Below are 24,309 nucleotides of genomic sequence, written 5' to 3'. Positions count from 1 at the left end.
ATAAGACTTTTGTCTCTTAATTTCAGCTAGAAGAATGCTTGCTACTAGGCACACCATGTGAACACTTTGTCTTAATTAAGAAAAAATCCTATTGCCTTCCTATTTTTAAAAATTACTAGAAACAAAGTCTATCCAAGATCTTTGTCAAATAAACAACTCTAGAGAAAATCTTCTTGTTTTCTTGTTTTGTTTTAAATCAGCAATTCCACTTCAAGGCTATTACAGCAGGAAGGTGTGTAATGAAACTGCTGCAGCAGGGGATTGTAACAGGGTAGCTAGTGCTGCTCCTGCTGCTGCTCATCCCACATACTTTGCCAGGCAGAGCTTCCACAGCACCAAGGATATCGGATGGAGAATCCTGAACCAGATCCTGAAGTTCAAACCCTGCATGTTAAGTTCAGCTACCTCTGAATCCAATTCACCGTAATAAGCCAGGCAGAAAGCTTACTGAAATGTTTATATTGATGCCGTTCTGCCATGCACTTAGCATAGCGCCGTCACAAGCTAGGACTTGGAGATGCTAGGCAACGCAGCAACCCAGGCAGCAGGGAATAACACTGAAAACTTCTTCCAACATACAAAATATTTTGATGAAAGCAAGGTAAGCAACTACCTGGGACTTTAAACCATGAGGCAATATTTCCTTATTCTACAGCCACATAGTGTCAGCACTCCAGCTTCAGCACTCCTCAGCTATCCTGCTAAACTACTTTCCAACTTACGGAATCAACATTTTTTCAGGCACATTTTCACAACCTTAAACAATGCAAGCAGGTGGCTTTATTCTTTGTATGTTTGAAGCAATACAAAAGACATGATGTCAGAATTCCAAAAGCCTTTCCAAAATAATGAAAACCCTCACTAAAATCCAGTAGCAATTGCCAACTTAGAACTATTTTATAAAAGTAGAAATCTCTCAAATTCTCAGAGTACTCAAAGTACAATTTTAATGAAGGGAAAAACTAAATTCACAGCAATATTGAAAATGTTAAATAAAAATGAAAAATTTATCTTGAAATTTACAATGACTATTTAAAATTTTGCCAATAACTACTACAAGATACAGCACCATTCATTGTGAATGTTTATACTAGAGGACAATTGATACTCCTTTTCTTTTTTACTAAAATGCTTAAATAATTGTGCAATAATGCACCAGGGCCATGATTTATCTACATCAGTAAACCAAATTTAGTGTTATGCTATGAAAAGGATGCCTTCTTTATATATGAGTGATAACCAGCACTGGTTCTGTAATTCTTCTTTGGTATCACCTCATTGTGCAAAACTAAAACAAGATACAGTTTCAGTATTAATTGCTAAAGGGCACTCTGTAACTTACACATTTCCTCATGAGTACAGGAACTTCCAGTGCTGAAAAGGTCAATAGTTGAACTAACATGGAATACTACTGAACAAATAACCTATGCTTAACAATTACACAAAACCAAATGAATCTTTTAAGGCATTCTTATTTTGTAGCATAAGTAGGTTATTTTTCTGTACTCAAGCTGCTATGCTAACATTAACTCTACATCTTGAAAATTAATATAAAACTGTATAAAATATATATATTATATATATGGCTTATATACAATATATTTTATACCTATGTAAAAATACTTGTCTTTATGTTGCTTCCAGAGGTGTACATCTTTGCAAATACAAGAGGAAGCATAATGAAATTATACATAATTAAGCTGGAAAAACCAAGTTTGTTTTAATCTGTGGAAGTAATTCTAAAATGGAGAAACTGAGATCAACAAAGTTGCATGTGTAGGAATGTTTTCTGGCAAGGGGAAAATGGAAGTTAGAAATGCAAAAAAAAACGCTAAACCCAACCTAAATAAGTCATTATGAAAATAACAAAACAAAGAAAGCTGTATGGCAATCAACAATCATCGGGGAGAAAAGAAACTAAACATTAAGGATAGGACATTGAATGGAAAATTAATCTTGTGGATGTCAGTCTTTACTACGGAAAAGGAATAACAGTCTTAGAACCGTTTTCAATAAATTAAACAAATGAGAATAGAGTACTTGTGTCAAAAGAAAGACTGCGTTATCGTCAGAGTCAGAATGGTACTTATCTACCAGTTCTAGCAGAGTTTTTGTCATCTATCACTCTTAAACAATAATAAAACCCTTTACTACTAGAACTTGTGTACTGGACAGGAGTCAGGTTTAGACCTTTTCAACATAAAAGCATGCGGCAGCATGATCCAGGCCAGCAAGCCATAATTTCAGTATTGGGTAAAACAGAACACCTTGACAAATCCAGCATAATGAGAGCACATCAGTACAACTCCTGAACCCAAACTGCTATTATCCACTGTTTATTTTTCCTTGATACTATAAAAGTTACTGGATTTTCAACAACATTCTAACAAAGTTCTTTGCAACAGACTATTAAGGACACTAAGATGCAACAAGGTAAGAAACACATTTTAGATATGGATCACAAGCCGCTAGAACAGATAAAAACGATAAACTATCCAGAAGAGCTACGCTAGAATTGGGCATCACACTGCCCAGTGTAGGTAAGTGCAAGGTACAGGAGGATCTATCCAGCTGGAATTGCACAGGTGCACCATGTAAATAATGCTGAAGAACAATCCCAGGGCAAGATGTCCAAAATCAATAAATATTCATTTTCAAAAGCAACTTAAGCTCTAAAGACATTATGTGTCACTGAAAAATTTGTACCAGTTAGGAGCCCAAGTCTCTTGCAAATATGAGAACAGATGACATTTTTAGACCCAGATGCAGCAAAATTCTAAACAGCCACTAAATGAGCAGCAAGATTCAAACTAGGAAACAAGACGTGCAGCCCAAAGAAAGAGAAAGCGCTGCTGAAGCATTTAGGGGAGATAATCGTAGAAAGTGAAGAAAGAATAACAGAGAGAACAAAGGAAGTAAGCGGTCACAGTTTCCCAACTGTGCCAATAAAGATCTTTATGAATGTGACTATTCCATGACACCTGGATGTTAAGACAGTCTGTGATAGGTTTAGGTAAAGCTAAACCCTAAAGCACATTGAAAGAATGCTAAAGCTCCAAAATCAAGGACTCTGATAGAAAACATCAAAATTGAGTACTTCATTTGGCCCTGCTAGACCTTGTGAGCCTAAGGAGCCTTTTTAACAAAGTAAGCTTCTTTAAAAAACTACAGTGCAATAAGCTGCATTTGGGGTCATCTTACCAACTCACCAGCAAAGTTGAGAACTCCAGATCTACAAATGACATACCACCATTTTGGAATGCAGTAACAGTCAATGCTAGGACATTACTCGTGTGTAGAAAGTAAGACAGTAGATAAAAGATGGAAGAAGACCAAGAAATATGCTACAACTTCCAAATTTTTGGAATTCCTGCTCAGCAACACAGAAACACATGCTCTAACAGACAGCTATGACTCCTGAATTCAATTTAAAAGTACTACAGGGGTGTATGCTACAGCAATTGCAGTTATCTCTACCCATATGCACCCAGCGCCTCTTTACATGCACATGCCTCCGTTCCCTCCTGCTCCACTCTGCTTCAAGCTCCTGCCTCTCTGCATTTATTTTCTCCCCACATCAGACCCAGTAGCCTCAATCCTTCACAGCTCTATTCTCTGTCACATTCTGGGTCTCCCTCTCCCCTTGTGTTGCCATTCTCAGTCCTAATACCCTTCATCACCTGTCTCCTGGTTTGACTCCTGCTGTTCCCTGTTACTTCTACCCTCCCATTACCCTTCCACCCCACTTTTCATTCCCCTAAAACCCAAAATACCGGTCAAATTCTTTCTCTTCCATTCTGTACTGATATAGAAACAGGTATAAGAACAGCACATTTTTCTGCCTAATGCTGGGTGTCTGCACATGGCTCTTTTTGCCCACTCTTCCCTATCTACCCTTTGAGGATGATGTCATCTGTTCACACCATCTTAACTAGCATCTGCACAGCAATGGCTTGTAAGCATGTCTATCCATCCACCTACTCCTGATTGCCTCCATATGGTACTGCTTCTTTTCCTGATTTTCTCTCCAGAAAACTTAAGCTTGATATGTTCACAGCTCAGCTCCTTACCATTCCTCTCAAACACTTTTTGCAGAAAAAACTTTTGCCATTATCGCCTCCTGTAATATAGGAAGTCTTTTATGACCCCTTTGCCTGCGTTTGAACCACATACCCACACTATATCCAAAATCTCATTACAATCTTCTTCCATGTATACATCTTTTCCTTTCTAACAGTACAGCTCACCCAATATCTCCATCTTTCTTCAGGCACACACTGAAGAATTAGAGAGATGGAGATTCATCAGTTTAAATTTAGACAGGCTTCCCTACTTATCCTAAGTCATACTGAAAGTGTAGCAAGTAAATCTCTTAACATATTAGTATTTATGCTTTCATTTCAGGAATCTTCTTCATCACGTCACCCTTAAGAGCTATGCTGGTATCACTGGTTTCAACCTCTTGGGAGGCAGACGATATAGAGACAGCTCAAAGAGCTCCATCAGTTGCTACTCAACTGGTACCAGTTGGTACGTACCAATCTTTGTTCAAAGTTTCTGCAATCTTTAATCAGGTATCTTCTGAACGTAAAAGAGTACGAAACAGCAAGCATGCTAGACAGATACGTAGCCATTTTAAAAAACAAATAAAGTATGTTGTTACCTAAAGATAAATAATATATTGAATGGCTGGGTGGCTGAGAAAGTAAAGAGAAGAAAAGCAGACATCCAAGTTACACAACTGCATTTTTAAATTGCATTAACAACTTAAAAACAGAGGACCCCATGAAAATTTGACCAAAACTGCCATCTTAATACAGCTATTTATATAAGAACCATGCTTTAACACTTAGTATGTTATCAAACTTAAAAAAAAAAAAACAACTTTAAAATCAAGGGGAAAAAAAAAAACCACAGAAAAAGCCCCACACCCCACCCTTATTTGAGATGAAAAACTACCAGCAGAACATTTTATACTCAGATAGTCTTAAATTACTTGCTTCAGCAAACCAATTTTTAAAAAATATTATTTTGGGTTGTATACTGAATTTATTTCCAAGGTTTATTTTAACATTAGTACTAATTAAAACAGACACTGTGCTACACTTCTCTTACTCCTCATTATGTGTTGTAAGCATTGTTTATACTGATAGAACAGATTCAGAAATAAGTTACAAAACAAAAAAGTGAAAATGAAGACACTCCCTGCAAAGTGAAGGTCAAGAACATCATGCAAGACATCCTTACAAAATAATCTCTGAAGTCTCTAGCAAAATTAATGAGAAACATACAAGATTTTTTTTAGAAGTTAGTATTTCGACAAAATTAACAACCTACACTACTATACATACATTATACATGGTGACAGATTATAAAAATTATTCTTTTCTGATTCATGCATTAAACTGCATTATCAACCCATTTTAAGGGTCTGAATAATCTCTGTGACTCCTAACAGTAATTTTCCTAATATACAAGTGGGTACCAACTTGTCCTTAATATAATTTATTCAAGATAAGACCTAAATATTCAATTGCATATAAACATATCAGGTGAAATTCAGCATGGCTCAAAGAGGCAGTTTTATTTCAGAGATTTCTTAGGACAAAAAAAAAAAAAAAAAAAAATCACAAATGGAAAGTAGGCAAATTCAAATATAGATTGTTGGAAGCTTTTTAAGTAATAAACGTTTAATCCCCTTCTTTTTTTCAGTATCACGTGGTTTCCAGTGTACACAAAGTAGAGAGTGAAAAGGTAAAAATAAAACTGGCATACCCTTAATATATTCCAGAATTCATAAATCACTTGTAAATTTAGTCCTTTTATAAAAGAATCCTTATATAAATCGGGTGGAGGGAGGGCATCAATCCCATATATGAAGCACAATTTAAGCCCAACATCACTGACCAATCAAAATTAGTAAATGCACTGCATCTCTCTGCAGTGAGGAGAAGCGACAAGGTAGGCTGTCATTCTGCAAAAGCTGCCCATCGCAAGCTTTCCTCTCAGAAGCATTGCTTTTCTTTTTTAGAAAGCTTGAATCTCAGTGGTGTCTCTGGAGACAAGAAGCCTTCAGTATGTTAAATTACTTTCATTATGTATTTTCAGATGCTTATTGATTCTACAGTAGGAAGAGTGAGAGACTGCAGCAGCCTGTAAACCAGAACTAAAGCAGTTGTATACATTAGCAGTATGCTGAAACAATGGCACAGTACAGGCACAAATTTTCATTAAGGTCATTTTTTGAAGATATGCTTATTACCCTCTTTCCCTTCTACTCTGCTAACAAGTGAACAAAATGAATCCCTCCAACCTGGAACTGCTTCACCTGCATCGAGAATTTATCAAATCTTTAGTGGAGGTAAGATCTGTTCCTTATTATGATATGCAGAATAAGCAACATTTAACAAAAAAAAAATTGGAGAAAAAAGGGAAGAGATCAGATTCAACTTACATTAAGCGCTAGTATCTTGTTATATTTGAGACCAGGAAATATTCAAATGCTATTTCCCCCTCCCATTAAAAACACAATGGTAGAAAAATGTTTTTTGTATGAAAGTCTTGTAGAATATTAAGAACCTGTTTTGGTCGTACAACATAAAGACAGTACAGTTTAAGCTAATACAGTATTGGGGAAAAAAAAAAAACCATATAATGCAACCGGGAATATTTTTTTCCTCCCTCAGCAGTATTTCCAAATATTGGCAATTAAATGTTATAGATTTATTCAGTTACTCTTTGAAGGATCAGATAGTCTGTATTTAGTGTATACTTACTGCTTTATGAAGGTTGGCTAATACGACTAATCTCTGATTGCTCAAGATATCCCCTTTTCTTGTTGTTTTTTTTTAAACTTATTTCTTTCATTACCTTGTACCTTCAAGCCATTTATTAAAAGCACAGATTTGCTAGATATTTATTTCAAGAAAGAAAATTACAACAGTGTGCAAATTAAACAAAAACATATTTCCTATAAAGCTCATTGACTCTGCTCAATTTCTCATTAGAAGACAAGAGAGTTGTATGTATAAACTACCTGCTCACAAGAGCTGTAAAACTACATTTCCTAGCTCTAGTCACGGACACTCTACATCCAACAGTTACTGCTTCTAGTCAGGGTTTTTTGTAACCTGCACTATTTGAAGAACAGGAAACTTGTCCAAAAATCTAAATTCATGTTAAGTTGACAGAAGAATGACATGATTTTACTAGCAAACAGTGAACGCTAACTGATTTTCTATGTAATCTCTAAAATCCAATTTTAAAGATCTTTTATTCATTAAGTAAGTGATATTAGAAAATATATTCTTGCACTACTTTATTTTGAAATTATAAGCCCTACTTTTAACCTTTTTTTTCCTCCCCTTCACAAGGGCATGCAGCAACTAATTCAGTTTTACAACTGACAATATGAAGAATGCAGTTGACCCGGTATCTTTCTAGCTGTATGACCTACAAGCAGCAGGATGCATCACTAAAATGTATTCTTAAGACATAAAGGAATTAGAAACAAAACATGGAACACACTTGTATTACCATTTACGTGCATGACACTTCAACAATATACATGGAAGACTAACACATCTGCTCAGATTTTCATTAAAAGAAGAGTGCAATGATTGATTCTTAAAATGGTGAGCATTCTTAAAGAGGGATTTATAATTTAAAACCAGAATTGTGGAAACTACTGATGCATGAAGAAACAATGAAACATGAATTCCCAAAAGGAGAATATGCATACTTCACCAGCAAGCTGAATAAGGGTTTAACCAAGCTTTTTCTATACTACTTATTTAATAACTTATTTGTCATAATGACTAATGGATAATTTTTCTCTCAATTTTATGGTCTGTTATGTATTCTCCTTAAATGAAAATAAACCAAATTAGGTAACTCACGATTACTCTCAAAGCACATGAACTGGATTTTATGATGTATAGCAACTTCTTTGACTAAGCCATCACTCAAAAGTAATGAGCAGGAATATTACAGAAAGAAATACGCAACCATAAACTAAAGGATGTCTACATACACTCTGAACACAGAGATCAGAAATTATTTTTTTTTAAACCTGGAAAATAAAAACAGGCTACTACAAAATGCAACAGGGGAAAGAAATTAACATCACTTAAAAGAAGGTTTATTTCTTATTGCTGGCTTGAAACTCAGAACAGACACGCAGAATATGCACTGGTCTGTAGAAGTATCTCAGGCAATTAAGAAGTCCCCATGTTTAATCAGAATTTTTTGCTGCTGAAGTGCTGGAACAAAAAAAAGAAAAAAAAAAAAACCTGCAAGGAACGAAATAAGAGCCCAGCTACCGCTTGGTTTCCAGGTTACAGTGCATGTCAAATATCTGTCAGTGACACCATGTATCAATTTATGACAAGCTGCTGCAATGATCTGAAAGGCCCTTGAGGCACAGAGAACAGGTAGGTCAGCAGTTGCATGCACCCCACCTCTGCTCAGCATTTGCAAGGGAACAGGCACTGTCCAGGAAGGCGATGCGTTGGGTAAATTAGCTCCCTGCCTTGACATTTCTGCTTTTATTTAACTGAAACCTAATCAATGCAACAAGGAGGTGATGTTTTAAACTATTCATAAGACTCAGCACATCTGAAGTTTTCTGTTTTCACAAAATATCAGTTGACATAATGTTAGAGTTAAGACTGTCATTTGTTTTAGCAGATCTGCTTTCGATTTCCTCCTGGCTTTTGCTAATATGAAAGAACTCCATTTATCCAGTAATGGATTTGGAATGGTTTCTTGAAATCCATTCACAGCCAGGACAGCGTACACAGTGGAAATCATATTCCTGAGGGTTAATATAAACCTAATAGAGGTTGCCTAAATCAGAAATTAAACAAAGCTTTTGAAATATTTCTTGTTTCATTTCACACCTGAGACTAATACCTTCCAATTTACATCTTTTGTATTTAAGAGGCACATGTGAAATAACTGTTGAAGCATACCAAGAATTTTCATCATACAATTTGCAATTAATAGTATTGTGCAATTGAGGCTTTTCAGAACTGCAGATGAAAGCCATTTGCATATTGTATCCCAAGTGTGCTTAATTCATACTTTCATTAAAAAAGAGCTCATTTTTGTTCACCTTAGTGCTATCCATTTTTAATGTATTCAGAATGGAACAAAGGTCTGGTATTAAATTTATTTTTTTGCCAAGTATGTCCCCTCTTAAATTTAAAGCTACCTAAAAAAAAAACCCCAACCCTCAAGTGTCATAATAAGAAATTGAATAACCTCTCTTTTATTTATTCATTTCATTACAAACTGAAGAGCTGGCTGACAATGTAAATAATACAAACATCAGGTATTACATGCAGATGCTACATTTACAACCTATCAGCATGTGTAAAACAAAGCAGATGAGCCACAAAATAAAAAATCTCCTAGATATAATAAATGTTGCTGGTTTTGAACCTCATTTATTCCTACGCAAACATGCTATGTATATAAATCTGTTGGATTTAATTGCAGTTTGTATTTAAACAAAAAAAAAAAAGGCAACAAACCCCTGAAAGAGACAGTTTTCTTTTTAAGCATTATTTTCTAAAATTATTCCATTAAATCTATTCTGGCATAAAATTAAATACTTTTCCATTTCATTCCATGTAGGCAATGATTTCTTGAAGAAATTGAATATTCAAATCAGAAAAAGGAAATGTAGTATTTTTATAATAAACTCCATTCCCCCAAACCCACATAAGTTTTGCATTTGAAATTATATATACTTATATAAAATTGTTGTAGCGGAAAGTTTCATACATGTAGATGCACACAAGATAAAAGTGAATAGAAGTCTTCAAGCTCTGTAAAAATCTGCTGAATTACAGAACTTCAAGTTTCAGCCCACAACACTATTGCAAACTCTTTCTAAGATGCTGCTAAATTGCCATAAATAATTTAAATGTTCTTTTTATGATACATAAGTAACTGTGTTCCATGTTCCTATCACTCTCCTTTTTCCACAGGAGCCTTTTTTAAATGATCTTGAGTACTAATTTGTTAATACTTAACAACATTCTTCTAAAGTGACCCTCAACGCAATACAAAGGCAATGCACAAGTATAGTTTATTCAACAAATGGGCCCTTTGTAAAAAACACATCACTATAAATAAAGCCTTGTCTCTCTAAGTGGAAGCTTTTCCCTCTTTTTTTTTTTTTTTTTTTAAACAAATCCTGCTTTCCCTTAAAAAGGAAAGACCTTGTTCTAGATCCTCAGGCTTTTGAGTCCATGCCAACTAAAGCTCTAAACATACAGTAAATCAAGAGTTTGATAAGAATAGATGCTTTTCCTCCCTCCTCCTTCCCCAGCATTTATCTACAATAAGTGGTAAAGAAAGAAATCAAATAGTTCCATATTTTATTTCACCTTTCAGGAGGAAAAACAACTGCAACAAAAGAATGTGTTTCTCCCCCATTCTGGAAGACAACATGCAGTCTGAATCTAACATTACAGTTCGAGATGCCATTGATGACATCGACACCAACATGTACCAACCACTGTCATATCCATTAAGCTTTCAAGTTTCTCTCACTGGATTTTTGATGTTAGAAATTGTTTTGGGACTTGGCAGCAACCTCACCGTGCTGGTACTTTACTGTATGAAATCCAACTTAATCAATTCTGTCAGTAACATAATTACAATGAACCTTCATGTACTTGATGTAATAATTTGTGTGGGATGTATTCCTCTAACTATAGTTATCCTTCTGCTTTCACTGGAGAGTAACACTGCTCTCATCTGCTGTTTCCATGAGGCTTGTGTCTCTTTTGCAAGCGTTTCAACTGCAATCAACGTCTTTGCTATCACTCTGGACCGATACGACATCTCCGTAAAACCTGCCAATCGAATTCTGACCATGGGAAGGGCTGTGATATTAATGACATCAATATGGATCATTTCACTTTTTTCCTTCCTGATTCCTTTCATTGAAGTCAACTTTTTCAGTCTTCGAAGCGCAACTACTTGGGAAAACAAGACACTTTTGTGCGTGAGTACAAACGAGTACCACACTGAGCTAGGAATGTACTACCACCTTCTCGTTCAGATTCCAATCTTTTTCTTCACTGTTATAGTAATGCTTATTACATACACCAAAATACTTCAGGCTCTAAACATTCGGATTGGTACAAGATTTACAACGGGACAAAAGAAGAAAGCTAGAAAGAAAAAAACTATTTCTTTGACCACTCAGCATGAGACTACAGATGTGTCCCACAGCAGTGGAGGAAGAAACGTCGTCTTTGGCGTAAGGACTTCTGTGTCTGTCATAATTGCTCTACGCCGAGCTGTAAAACGACACCGGGAGCGACGAGAACGGCAAAAGAGAGTCTTCAGAATGTCCCTCTTGATTATCTCAACATTCCTTCTCTGCTGGACACCCATCTCTGTTTTAAACACCACCATCTTATGTTTGGGCCCAAGTGACCTTTTGGTAAAGTTGCGATTATGTTTTCTAGTAATGGCATATGGAACAACTATATTTCACCCTCTACTTTATGCATTCACAAGGCAAAAGTTTCAGAAAGTTCTGAAAAGTAAGATGAAAAAGCGAGTTGTTTCTATAGTGGAAGCAGATCCCATGCCAAATAATGCTGTAATACACAACTCATGGATAGAGCCTAAAAGGAACAAAAAGATTACCTTTGAAGACAACGAAGTAAGGCAGAAATGTTTAGTACCTCAGGTTGTCACTGACTAGATTTCAGTATTCACCAAAACACATCAAGTGGAATATTTGAACAAATTGTAGAAAAATACTGCCAAATAAGAAAAACTTTTTTTAACTATTGGCGAGACTGTAAATTTTCAATATATATGTTAAATAGAGTAGGTCTTGTATATTCAGTTTCTTCATTATGTAAGATATATGTTGCATGGCCGTTTGTTAGCATAACACCATGTGTATATTTGTCAAAAATATTCAAGTCCTCTTTTTTAGAAAAATAAATAGCCTTAAAGAAGTGCAAACTTTTAAAAATATTTGTATGGCTCAGTTTCTCTGTAAAGATAAATGAGTTTTTAAACAAAAATTCCCCTCGGAAGTACTTTTCTAAAGCACAAATTCAACATTTTGCATGATATGGTATTTTTAAATTTAATTCATAAACAGTATTGATCAGAGACATTCTGAATGCTATACAGCTACAACTTGGACACATTTTGACCTCACATTTAGATAGCTACTTATTTCAAACTTCTTTAGCATGCAATTACCATGCATGTGTAGACAAAGCCATTTATATGATGCCCTTCAATTAATGGTTCAGAATTATTTAATTTTGATGGGGGGGGGAGGTTATGTTGGTCCAAAAAATGACAGTACTTTTAAGAAAAGTAAGTAGTCTTGCGTATACAATCTCAGATCCACAGTTTCTATGTAGAAAATACACAACTTTGAATAATTACACAGGAGGGGTGGAGGGGGTAAGGGGAAAAGACAGACTAAATGAAGGCAAAAACCACATACAAGAAAGTTATTAGTCTTGATGCTAAAAGAGAACCAAACAACAAAGCCATTCCTGTGCAAAGGCTTAGATTTTCACACTTGAAGGGGTTTAGCTAGACCTCTAGTGTGATATGGGGACCTTTTATACAGAGGTTTTTCATTCATACCATCTATCTGCATAGACAGATATGGCTGTCAAGTGCCACAGCTAAAGTAGAAGATAATTTTCTTGTCCTCAATAACTTTTGTATTATTTTGACTTCACTTCTCCTTCAATGATGTTTAGTTCTAGCCATGCAACTGCTTGGTCACAAACCAATCACCAATACTGCTAGCTTTCCTATTTCTGCATTTCCTGGACAGTCATGGTATACCATCATTCTATATCCTATTTTTCTATTTCATCTTATACCTGCAGCAAAGAATCAAGAAGCCTTAAGAAGTCATCATCATCCATAGCACTGTAAGCAAGAATTAAGATATTCATCCAAACAAAAGTTTGCTGAGTGGTTTGCACTATCCCATGCTTAAAAAATTCCTAATTTCAAAAAACAGTGGCTACGTTCATTGACTCAGTTACCAGTTATGGGGGGAGGGGGAAACAAAACAAAAGCCTGCAAAATCAATTAGCATGATTTCACTTGTCTTGTTACATAAACTGCTCAGTGTATGACCAGCTACCAGTATAATTAAAAGGCTAATTCTTAATAAGTATTAGCTTCTATTAAAAAAAAAAGCAGACCATATCCTTGAATATGAGAGCTAGTTTGACTCAAGTATTACATAAAAAATGAGGATTTCTGATGCACTTTTCTGAAGTTGCATATTAAAAAAAAGTGTAGTTTTAAGGGAGCAAAAAGCTATTTTCCATTACATCATTAAATTATTAATCATATGTGTATTGCCAAAACTGTTTTTGTGGTTAAAACAAAACAAAACAAAACAAAAAAGCAGTACTTGTAATGTACCTTAGTTTACTTAGGCTCATGCCTTCGCTTACCAGAACAGATGACTCAAAAAAATAATACTACAGCTCCATATTCCACAAAGACCAGCCACTTACAATCATCCAAATTCTACCTAGAAGTTTTATTACCTAACTGATAATAATTCGTTATCTAAAATGACTGTGTAACATATATTCAAACATAATTTCACTGGCTTTCTTCTAAAAGCTAGCCCAATGACACCTGCATTCAACTGTACCCACTTACAGTGTTGATTTCATCCAAGATATCCCTCGTTTCCTACATGAATTGAAATCCTTCATATTATTTGAGAGGTTGCAGTGGGGAAGTAAACGTAATGCTTTTATGCAAGAAGATTTTTTTTTTTTTTTTTTAAAACCCATATGCTCAAAATTTATCACTTCAAAAACATTCTTTCAGGAATAAGCTCTTCTGAAAAGAAATGTGCCCAGAAAACCTAAGCAGGAATGATTATTTTTTTCTTTTTTGTAACACTTCTTTCTTTCTCTGCCTAGCCATCCTCTGTATTGTGAATACTAGAAGGAGGAAAAAGTGGGATCTCTAGGGTTAATGGCATAATTTGATTTCACTGATTACTTATCTTCCAATAAAGCATTCTTAAATCAATTAAAAATACTATTCATTTATTTAAAAAGAAAAAAAAAAAAGAAATCGTAACGACCACAACACATGAATAAACTTACATCATGTCTTTATCTGAAGTAAGCATTTAAGAAAAGCTTTCAGACTTGAAAGGTTTCTTGACAACATGACTTTACTTTTTAAAATTAAATAAATCCTCAAGAACTACATGTTTAGTGTTAAAAGCTCATTCATTACAAAGTCAGATTCAATGAAGCAGTACTTTGTAACAAAGAAAATGCAGCCTAGGAATTAGTCAGAGAGATTAAGTCAGGTTTTAAAGGCTATGTCGATCACAGTCATTGATTGCCTTTAAGAATATAAGCAAGTTCATTTTTACATTTACTATTCTTCATCTTTATTAAATAAACTAAAAAAAAAAAGGACTTACACCATGTTGGAGTATACTTTGAGGTATGCAGAAGAAAATCCTGCATAGAGCAGGGAGTAATACACGTAAGAATATCTGCAATGCTATATACACGCAGGAGTCATTATAAAACAGAATCATACATGATCTGTACCACAACGACGACAGATTTAATACAAACAAGACAAAATAAAGACTAACTAGTGAAGGAACACTGTATATCCTACAGATACAGAAGAGGATTTTAGGAGAGATATGAAGGTGTGCCGTGGGTGCTTGACAGACAGACTAAAACAGAATGCAAAAATAGGCAGCACCACTGGAGAAAAAAGGGCAAATATATGCCATAGTATTGTTCAATCAGAAGCCCACTACATTCTTAAAAATGATCTCACCACAGTGAGTCATTAGTTCAATTACATTTCACACCACTCAGCCTAAGGCAAGCAGAATTGTACAGGACTCTAAAAATATTAATTCCAGCAAATACATCTCAGAAACACAAGCAACCACCACGTTTCCACACGTCCTCTGTCTCTTAAGTATTAGCTGGTATCTGACTATGTTGTCTTTTAACTTCAAATGCATCTCCATTTAATTTTACGTTGTAACATGAGGTTAGCCCACACTAAAAATACAAAAAGCTGCGTACAGTGCCAGTATCTATTGGAATATTCAAGATGCACACCTTAACAGAATAGCACATCACAAACCAGTGAAACAGAAATGTAAATACATCACAAATACCTCGTTTTAAGTTGGCAACAATGTAGGCTCTGCTATATGGTCAGTTCTGTTTACTTCACTAGTGCCAGGGGAATAGGAATTAATTTAGTGATTTCTAAATATATTAGATAAAAAAATGTATGCATCCAGATACATATTAGATCAATACACCTCTCTTCCTTCATTGTTACATAAATACACACATGTACATAATAATTATACATCCATATGCACCAGAAGTGGAGTTCAACATTAGCATCTACTTTACATTTATATGGAGGCATTTTCGGTGGGAGTGTTTTTGAACTGGACAGACAGGCACTATGCCCCACCATGCATGCACTTAAATGCCTTCTCTTCCTGCACCACCTTTTTTTTTTTCTTCTTTTTAAATGAAGTAATACATTCAACAAGCTATATCATTTACCTGGGCACAAGGAAGAATTTTTCTGCTCTGTTAACTGTTATGTATATCATATTGCAATGCGCTTAATAGTTCTTTTTCAACATCAGTGTACATACTAGTCATCAGAATTCTCTTTTTCAACATCAATGTATGTGCTAGTCATCAGAATTCTTTGATAGCTGAACATTTTAGACATGTTTTTTCCTCTGAAGAAAGTGTTTTAGTTACTAATTGCCATTAAACTCTTTTAAAAGGAGAGAATACAGCATTCTTTAGCAGTTTCAATGTAGTATTAAAAAATATAGAATACACTAACTTACCCTTCCCTCCCCCATTGTTCAAACAAAGTATCTCCAACATATAGCTAAGGACAATCAGCTTCTGTCTTAAAACCTTCCAGCTTTATAACAGCCAAATTCCGCTCCCACTTCACACATTCTGCTGTAATATCACTGAATTTATTTGTCTTGCATCAACAAGAGAGAAGGATCTGACTCTGTAATTACCTTCTCCTTTTTCTAATTCATAGAACACTTGTGTAATTCAAGAAGCAAAATTAATCACAGGGTTTGGGCTTTGTTTTGCGGGAGGGGGAAGGAAAAAAGGAGGAAGGAAAAAAGGAGGAAGGAAAAAAGGAGGAAGGAAAAAAGGAGGAAGGAAAAAAGGAGGAAGGAAAAAAGGAGGAAGGAAACCCTGACATAATAACTAATAGGAAAATCAAAATTGACTCATAACCAATGAGTGTTAAAGAAGAAGGATGTGAAGTAGGTGGAGAGTATAGGTCAAGAGAAAAAGGCAGAAGTTGGAAGCAACCACTGTAAGGCAGCTATGGCCATCAGGACCACAGAAATGCAACATGCACCTGCCATGGAAAGAATGCTAACCTTATTTTTTTAGATTATAATAAACAAAAATACAAGAACTTATCTTTGAATCATCGGGTGTGGTAAGTGGTTTTGCCAGAATTGCTGGGAGGAGAGGGGAGAACAACAGGAACAGCAGCTCCAGAAAAGGCTTTTGATTTAACAAATTATACACAGAGTAACAGACAAACCAAGAACATGCATGATTCTACCATCTCTTTTCCTAGAGATAAACTACACATTTTACCAAGTACAAAGTACATACAGAGTACATGCATTCCAAGAACAGACCTGAAAAGAAAATGTTATTAGATGTCTGTTCCCAGTGATAATTTTAAAAAATGCTATTGAATTTTACCTCAAATCAGTGTTGGTCAGATAACTTCAGTTTGTCTTGATGCTTCGAGTGTGTTTCACTACCGCAGTATGTTTTCAATTACTGCTTTTTTATCTCAATTTAATTATTTTTGTAGAGTAATAAATTGAAGGAGAAATATCATTAGACATCTTTATGTTCTTTGCTAAAATTACACTTCAGTGATTATTATAAATTGAGCCAGAATGGAAGAAGTATCTTCCTGTGCATTTACTTTATAGATTTCTGTATCAGCTGTTTTCCTATTTTACAAAGAAATTCTCACACAATGAAAAGAAATTCAGTTGAAATGAAAAAACCTTAAGATTTACAGTGGAAGTTCTGTGCTACGTATGGAACCTGAAATTACTAAAACATAATTTATTTTTTATAGTTTGAATGAATTGTATCCTTTGAATATAAGCATTTCTATATCCTCATTCTGATTCTTGACACTGCACAGCCAGGCAAGCAGGCAGGCAGGCTGACGGCACAAAGCTGTTGGCAAACAGCACACCCTTGTTTCCTTTCCAAGCTGGGTTTTTGGAAATACACTTTTGGTTTCTGTTACCCTGCTATGATCTCCAACTTCCTACCCTATCTTGGCAACAGTTTAACTCGATACCGTATCTGATAAACAAATCAATGTCACTGCTGAAACAACATTATTGCTGTAAAATCTGTCACTCTGGCTATGTCAGACTGTTATTAACAGAGCAATATTAGCACAGCTTTACTTTCAACTAGTACTAGGATCTCTCACAATCTGTTGTGAGATTTTACTTCAAATTAAACTCAATTTAAACTCAATTACTAGGGGGGAAAAAGCACAATAACTGGTGACAACTTATTGCTACTCTGTACCATGGTCTTCTTCCAAATCTTATTTCAAGATATTTCTCACAAATAAACAGAGAAGGAAGAAGGGAGAAGTAGAAAAAAAAAGGACAGCTTCCCACATTAGTATATTATTACAAATATCAGTGATGCTTTGGGCACTAGGTTGCATTTAGCAGTGTGTTGAAAACATGCATAAGGAAAAAGAAAATGGGAAAGGAACACTATTTGCAATGTATGTATCATCACAAAACAAAAGGTGAATCTGAGCACTGCTGTTGTAAAACACCTTAACAATAATGAGGAAGATTCCTGCTAACAGCTCTACTAGCTAGTAAGTGAGACCTATCAATGAATGAAAACGAACAAAATAAAAGATGTGAAAAGAATTTGTGGGCAAAGCAAAGGTTTTAAAGTTATGTGGTTCAATAACAACAACAGTGGCTTCCACAGACTAAATACCTAACCCAAAAAGAACTCTCATGGAAAACTAATTTTTTGTGTTTTGCCAAAATACCACACACCCGCACATATATGTGAGTACAATATAGCTAAAATAAGAAGATTTAGCATATGTATTTGTTGCTACTGCAGTCAGTAAGGTATTTCACGAGAGATTTTTTTTCAGATACAACAGACTTTCTAGGAGTATATTTGCATGTAATAAAACCAAGAGTGCTACTTGAATTATAAATTCATCTTCTGAATAGTTACAAGCAAACATCAAATCATAAGAAATTTCCAAATTGAGTGAATCACTTCATTTTCTATGTTTAAATGGGAACAAACATTAAGTTTAATAATTTTGATCATACAAGGTTATATGCCCATAAATATAAAATGGAGCTACACAGCTCATCTGCAGTTGTATCAAACATGGACAAAGCACAAAAAAGTGCATATGAAGACAAGTTAAAGACATCTTTAAAAAGATTAATGTATTCAGAAGCTTCTGACAAATCTTGCCTCAGTTGTACAGCTTGCAGTGCAGATTGCAGAAGCAATTTAAATAAAGTAGAATAAAAGTGGGAAATTTTTAATTCAGTCACTGAGACTTTGTTATGCCCCAATTTTGTTTCAGTTAAAAATCTCAAGTTTCTACTACATCTTTAGTTTGCAAGTTAGGTCAGCTAAAAACTGGGGGGGTGCAGATCTCTTTGGAATTGTAGACAATATGCCACAGGAACAGTATGTTTTCAAAATAATAGGATGTTCTTTCTTTTAATGAGGTTGGGTCTTCACATCTTTCCTTGAAATGAGATGAAAAGAGATGTGAGACCACACTGTTCTTCAGCTGAAGAGGGATTTGGTGCCTGTGAGCAATGGAAGGTTGGACCTGAATGGTAAACAAATAAAAAGACTGGGCTACTTTACTTTTCAAACCATAACTGAGAAGAGTCCATAAAATTCTTGATGAAACTAATATTTGAAAATTATATGCATGAGTTGGGAGACAAAGAGGAAAAACTACTCCTGTGAAAACAGCCTATTTTTAAAGCTGTTTCCCATGTGTAAGAATTAAATCTTACTCTACAGTGCTCACTACTTTGTATTACATACAGCAACACCTTCACTGATCCTTAAGGCAAGGCAGAAATGACAGTTACAGGAATACTGGCTCCCATCCAGGACCTGAACAAAGATTATACTTCAGTCGTCTTTTCACAGCTATTTGGTTAGATTTTCTTTAATGTGAACTGGCTTATGCTTTAATTAGAAATGAACAGAATAAAATTGGTTACTATGTTTAAGATTTGAACAACCAGTATTTACTTGAGGAATTACAACAAAATTGTGTACACAATCTCATTTTTCAATTATTTTATACTTCTGAATTTACCAGGCCTCATTTTCCAGTCCTTAGCTCTTGTCATTTCTTTCTCCACCAATCAAAGAGCTCTTCTGCGACCGTTTATTTTCTCCCCATGAATGCACCTCTACAGTCTTAATCTTCAAGAAAAAGAGCCCATTTAATATCCTACTGCGACATGTATAATTGCATTTATTCACAGGTATCCACAAAACTATGTTTTTATCTGTACGGTACAATTCCCTATACCAATTGCAGAAGTACAGATTTGTGTGATATAGCTGCATGAATGCTAGAACAGACACAACATTGGTAAAGCAATCGCAGCATGGATACAGTCCAATTCCAAGGCTTTACAGAAGTTTAGTACCATATTTTCATATTTGTAAAAACAAGAAAAGTTTTTTTTTTTTTTTTTTTTTTTTTTTTTTAGAAAGCATGTTATATGTACGTGTTGAACATTCAAGGTGCTCTGCCCATTCACAGCTGCCTGTCCTCCAGTAGTCTGCCTTCATCTGAGGTATAGACCCATAGAAAACTACCACTACCTTACTTACCTGTGTTTCTCTCTTCCAGCTCCACTAGTAACAAAAGTATCTACCAAGAATGTACACCAACTGTGAGGTGAGAAGACGGCTTATTTAAATACTTACTTAGGGGAACAATATCTTAAGGGAGATTTAAGTCATCTAAATTGCAGATTATGCACATAAAACAAATCTATAATGCATCTACACAATTTCTTTAATCAACTAAGTAATCAAAACACACAAATTTGTTTGACAACACTTACTTTCCATTAAAATGTAATTGACTATCATTAATTCAGCTTTACAGGCCTGAATTCTTCTTTCAAATGAATTAAACTTCTCTACTATTTTTCTACAGCAGCTTTGTGTCTAACTGACTTTGATTTCAACAGAAATACCCTGTTTCTCCTTCTGAATTGTCGTGGTTTAACCCCAGCCAGCAACTAAGCACCACGCAGCCGCTCACTCACTCCCCCCCCACCCAGTGGGATGGGGGAGAAAATCAGGAAAAGAAGTAAAACTCCTGGGTTGAGATAAGAACGGTTTAATAGAATATAAAAAGAAGAAACTAATAATGATAATGATAACACTAATAAAATGACAACAGTAGTAATAAAAGGATTGGAATGTACAAATGATGCGCAGGGCAATTGCTCACCCCCCGCCGACCGACACCCAGCCAGTCCCCGAGCGGCGAATCCCTGCCCCCCCACTTCCCAGTTCCTAAACTAGATGGGACGTCCCATGGTATGGAATACACTGTTGGCCAGTTTGGGTCAGGTGCCCTGGCTGGGCATGAGAAGCTGAAAAATCCTTGACTCTAGTCTAAACACTACTGAGCAACAACTGAAAACATCAGTGTGTTATCAACATTCTTCACATACTGAACTCAAAACACAGCACTGTACCAGCTACTAGGAAGACAGTGAACTCTATCCCAGCTGAAACCAGGACATGAATGTTGGAACAACACATGTTGGACTTTCCCCTTCCCCATTCAGTAAGAAGTTACAAATGAATGGCTCTGGGAAGTTAGTACATTTGTGTAACATCCCCCTTAGTTATTGTTAGATTACACGGTATCCTTACTTTATGGAAGAACGGATTACCCTGCCTCCAAAAATGAAGCAAGAGCATTTACTGAAAAACCCTCCTATTCTAAGTCTTTATGCACAATCTGGAAACCTGTATATTAATAAGATTATTTCATGATAGGTGTCTTTCTGGTTCCTGCCAGCCATGGATTTTTCTGCAATATTTTAAATTCATCATATCTATATGTGTAAGGCATTCAGTTGTGTTTACACATTGTTTTCCAATTATGGTGGTTGTCTTTGCTTTGTCACTACATTAGAATGGGCCTTTAGCCAGGACAACCCTCCTTCTTGATTGCCAAAAAGCCAGTATTTCACTAATATAGTCTTCTCAGTAAACTTTAACTTTCAAGTTTGTCTAAATACATTTGTCCAAACTACTGAATAGAAGATCCTCTGCATTGAAAAATTAACTTTTCAAAAATGGAACATTAAATACTGGGTTTATTCTCAGTTTGCTCTATGCATCATGACTTGCCACTCTGGCAAAAAGTGATTTTTAAATCCAGTAAGTTTATTCATTATAAGAGAATCCAGAATAATGTTTCTCCTTGTTCATGATTGCTGTGTTAGAAATTGGTGGGTTTTTTACCACTGGCCATAGAGGATAAATAGTCCAGGCTCCCAACACCATTCTTCCACACATCTCAGAAACATGCTTAGATAGCAATGCTTCCACTTTTCTGGTTTAATTCAGTGGGCTGTGAAAGTAACAACTTCTGGATTTTGTTAGCTGGCTCTCTGATCTACATGCATTTGCAGATACTTCTACTGTAACTTCTCATTCTGTTACCCCCAATGAAATTTTCCAGACATGATTTGCTACCATGATTATTTGATCTTCTAGTAAGCATTCTAATCAACTGCTCACTTCTTTTCCTTGGTGACCAGAAGTTACCTGTCCATTTCATCCTTTTCTGTTCTCCCTCACTCTGACTATTTCCGAATCTGATTGTTCAAAAAGAAAAAAAAAAAAAGCAGCTGTTTTCTCAGACACACAATACTGAAGTGTTATTTCTGAACTAACCATGTTCCTCTTCAGTACAACCACTGGGTTATGCACTAATAAATGCTTCAGTCCCAGCAGAAAGAAAAAGATCGATATTATGAACTGCTTCTCAGTGTTATTTCTTTGACCACTAAACAACTGATTTCACCATTGGCCACAGACAAACAAAAGGAAGCACACATTCTCCCAGCTACCCTCAGACAACTCCCCTAGAAAAAATGTGTGACATTTCTTCACACTTTCCCACAGGGAAGTGATTATCTATTGAATTCAAACCACTGAGCCTGATCACCTTAGAGATCATTACTCTGGTTCTGGGAGAACTAGACTGCAGCTTTCTATTGAATTTCGAAGTACGTAAATGCTCAGGAAAGGAAGAGAAGAACAGAGAAAGTTATAAACGCCAATTCCTACCAGAACTTCAGACAGTGCATATGCAGACCTGCCTGAAACGTAAAATTGCATTTCCTCGTAGAACCTCCACACAGAGCAGAACAGACAACTAGATCCAGGCTCTTTCAGATGCATCATTCTAGCTGTAAATGGTGTCAAACTCTACAGAACATTATTTTTCCATGCTAGTTGTTAGTGTTACTGACTTGTTTGTTTATAATAGGTACTCCAAGTCCTAGCTTTAACTGTTTACTTAAACTTTTATACCCATTGAAATACAGTGAGAATACATCACCACTCAATTTAGAGATATCTCTCTGCTTTGCTGATATCCCTGCGTTCACTTATTTTAAATTATGTAATCCAACTTGCCTTTCTCTTCATGAACATACACAGACACCTGTGAGTAGATGCCTTTTTCTTTGTTTATGTAATATGTAAAAGACACTACAAATTCTTTTCAAACTCTTGCCAACTATTTTTACTCTCCACAATGTATTGATAATTTACAAGATGCAAAAAGATAATTTTTCAGAGATTCACAGCTAACCTCTGTCTGTCTTCCCTTCTCTCTCAGCCAAAAGCAATTCTTTCTCATCTTTGGTGTGCACAATTTTATTTTTTGTTTTTTAACTAATACAGACTTTTAAAGTCAGTGCACAAAAAATTACTAGATTCAAAGGCAGACAGAGCTTGCAGATACCTTTGGGTCTTGATAATTTTGTATGTCACCTAGAAACAGAAACCCGTATCTTTCATTTCTACTTTTAATTATGTAGCTCTATAAAAAAGTATGACTACCCAGTAACAAAATACTTTGTCTCAAAACCCAAAGATGCCCTAAGATCCATACTGGTTACACAATCATAACTGTTTTAAAATAAATAAAAATTAAAAAAAAAAAAAAAAAAAAAAAAACCTCTGAAGTTGTGTTTATCCTGTATTTGGGTAAACACAAGCATTCACAACTATAAGATTATCTATGTATGTTACTGGTTCACCCAAATCCTTTCATATTTCCGCTGTCATGACACACCCTAGCTAACAAACACAAACATACTTATTGTTCAAACACTTAAAATTATCAAGGGGTAAAGCAAAACCAAGGTCCAAACACCCTTGCTGTCCTTCTGGTGGGAAACAAGTATTCCTTAATAGCAAAACAGAAACAGGTTTGGTATAATTCCTCTGCTCTACAGGGATACTTTGAGAAGAGAGCAGAAGGGGAATTTTTTAATTAGAGAAACAGAATGTAAGTATAGTTTTCAGATTTTAGAGTCACACATTTAAATTCACTAATTGCAAAACAAACACACAAAAACTGGAAAAAAAACCTACCTTATGAGACCTGGCCTTTACATTTAAGACCATTAATGAGAAAAGATAGGGTAGTGTAATTACCAAGACCTTCCTCCACGACTTCCCTCTTCCATCACTCTTTCTGTTCTTCATTTCCAAACACTTCCTCGTTCAAAATTCCCAAGCCCCTCTGTTTCAGCCTCACCCAGGTGGGACTACAAACCCCAGATATATCCTCTGGCTCTCAAAGCCCCAGACCATCTGATACATTACCCCAAAGCAGATGGAAAATACTGCAGTTTCAGTGTTTTTAAGAAATAAGAAATACTGGCTTCGTCTCAAACACAGAACTGAATGTGCTACCAGGGCAAACACTATTCATGCCTCATGCACATGACAGTACACAAGAGAGTTCAAATGCATGCATGTTAACTTATCAGCTTCATGACTGGTGCAGCTACTCTGCTGTCCTGACAATAATTCCTCTCCCAGCACAAAATACTTTTTGGTAGTCCACCACGTCCCCCCA

The 24,309-nt window shown here is 35.5% G+C and overlaps 2 protein-coding genes across 4 annotated transcripts in view; one reads left to right on the top strand and one right to left on the bottom strand.

The window, feature by feature from the left end:
• The window catches only part of COG5 (component of oligomeric golgi complex 5), a 193,889-nt gene that overhangs the window by 146,280 nt on the left and 23,300 nt on the right, over positions 1 to 24,309 (bottom strand). The gene's annotated exons all lie outside the window — the stretch shown is intronic.
• On the top strand, positions 5,909 to 12,000 carry GPR22 (G protein-coupled receptor 22). 3 transcript variants are annotated; one of them, XM_010580877.1, is made up of 3 exons: positions 5,919 to 5,961; positions 6,109 to 6,361; positions 10,405 to 12,000. In XM_010580877.1, the coding sequence occupies exon 3, from the start codon at positions 10,430 to 10,432 to the stop codon at positions 11,729 to 11,731; it is 1,302 nt and encodes a 433-aa protein (XP_010579179.1). In that variant the 5' UTR covers positions 5,919 to 5,961; positions 6,109 to 6,361; positions 10,405 to 10,429; the 3' UTR covers positions 11,732 to 12,000. The 3 variants fall into 3 exon arrangements, with proteins under 3 accessions (XP_010579178.1, XP_010579179.1, XP_010579180.1); XM_010580876.1 differs by having other exon boundaries at positions 5,909 to 6,361; XM_010580878.1 differs by lacking the exons at positions 5,919 to 5,961; positions 6,109 to 6,361 and adding an exon at positions 8,401 to 8,432.

Source organism: Haliaeetus leucocephalus, unplaced genomic scaffold, assembly GCF_000737465.1.
Source record: "Haliaeetus leucocephalus isolate CR32 unplaced genomic scaffold, Haliaeetus_leucocephalus-4.0 Scaffold751, whole genome shotgun sequence".
Lineage (NCBI taxonomy): Eukaryota > Metazoa > Chordata > Aves > Accipitriformes > Accipitridae > Haliaeetus > Haliaeetus leucocephalus.
Note: the sequence above shows the minus strand (reverse complement) of the source record. Positions and strands in the feature narration are given on the sequence as shown.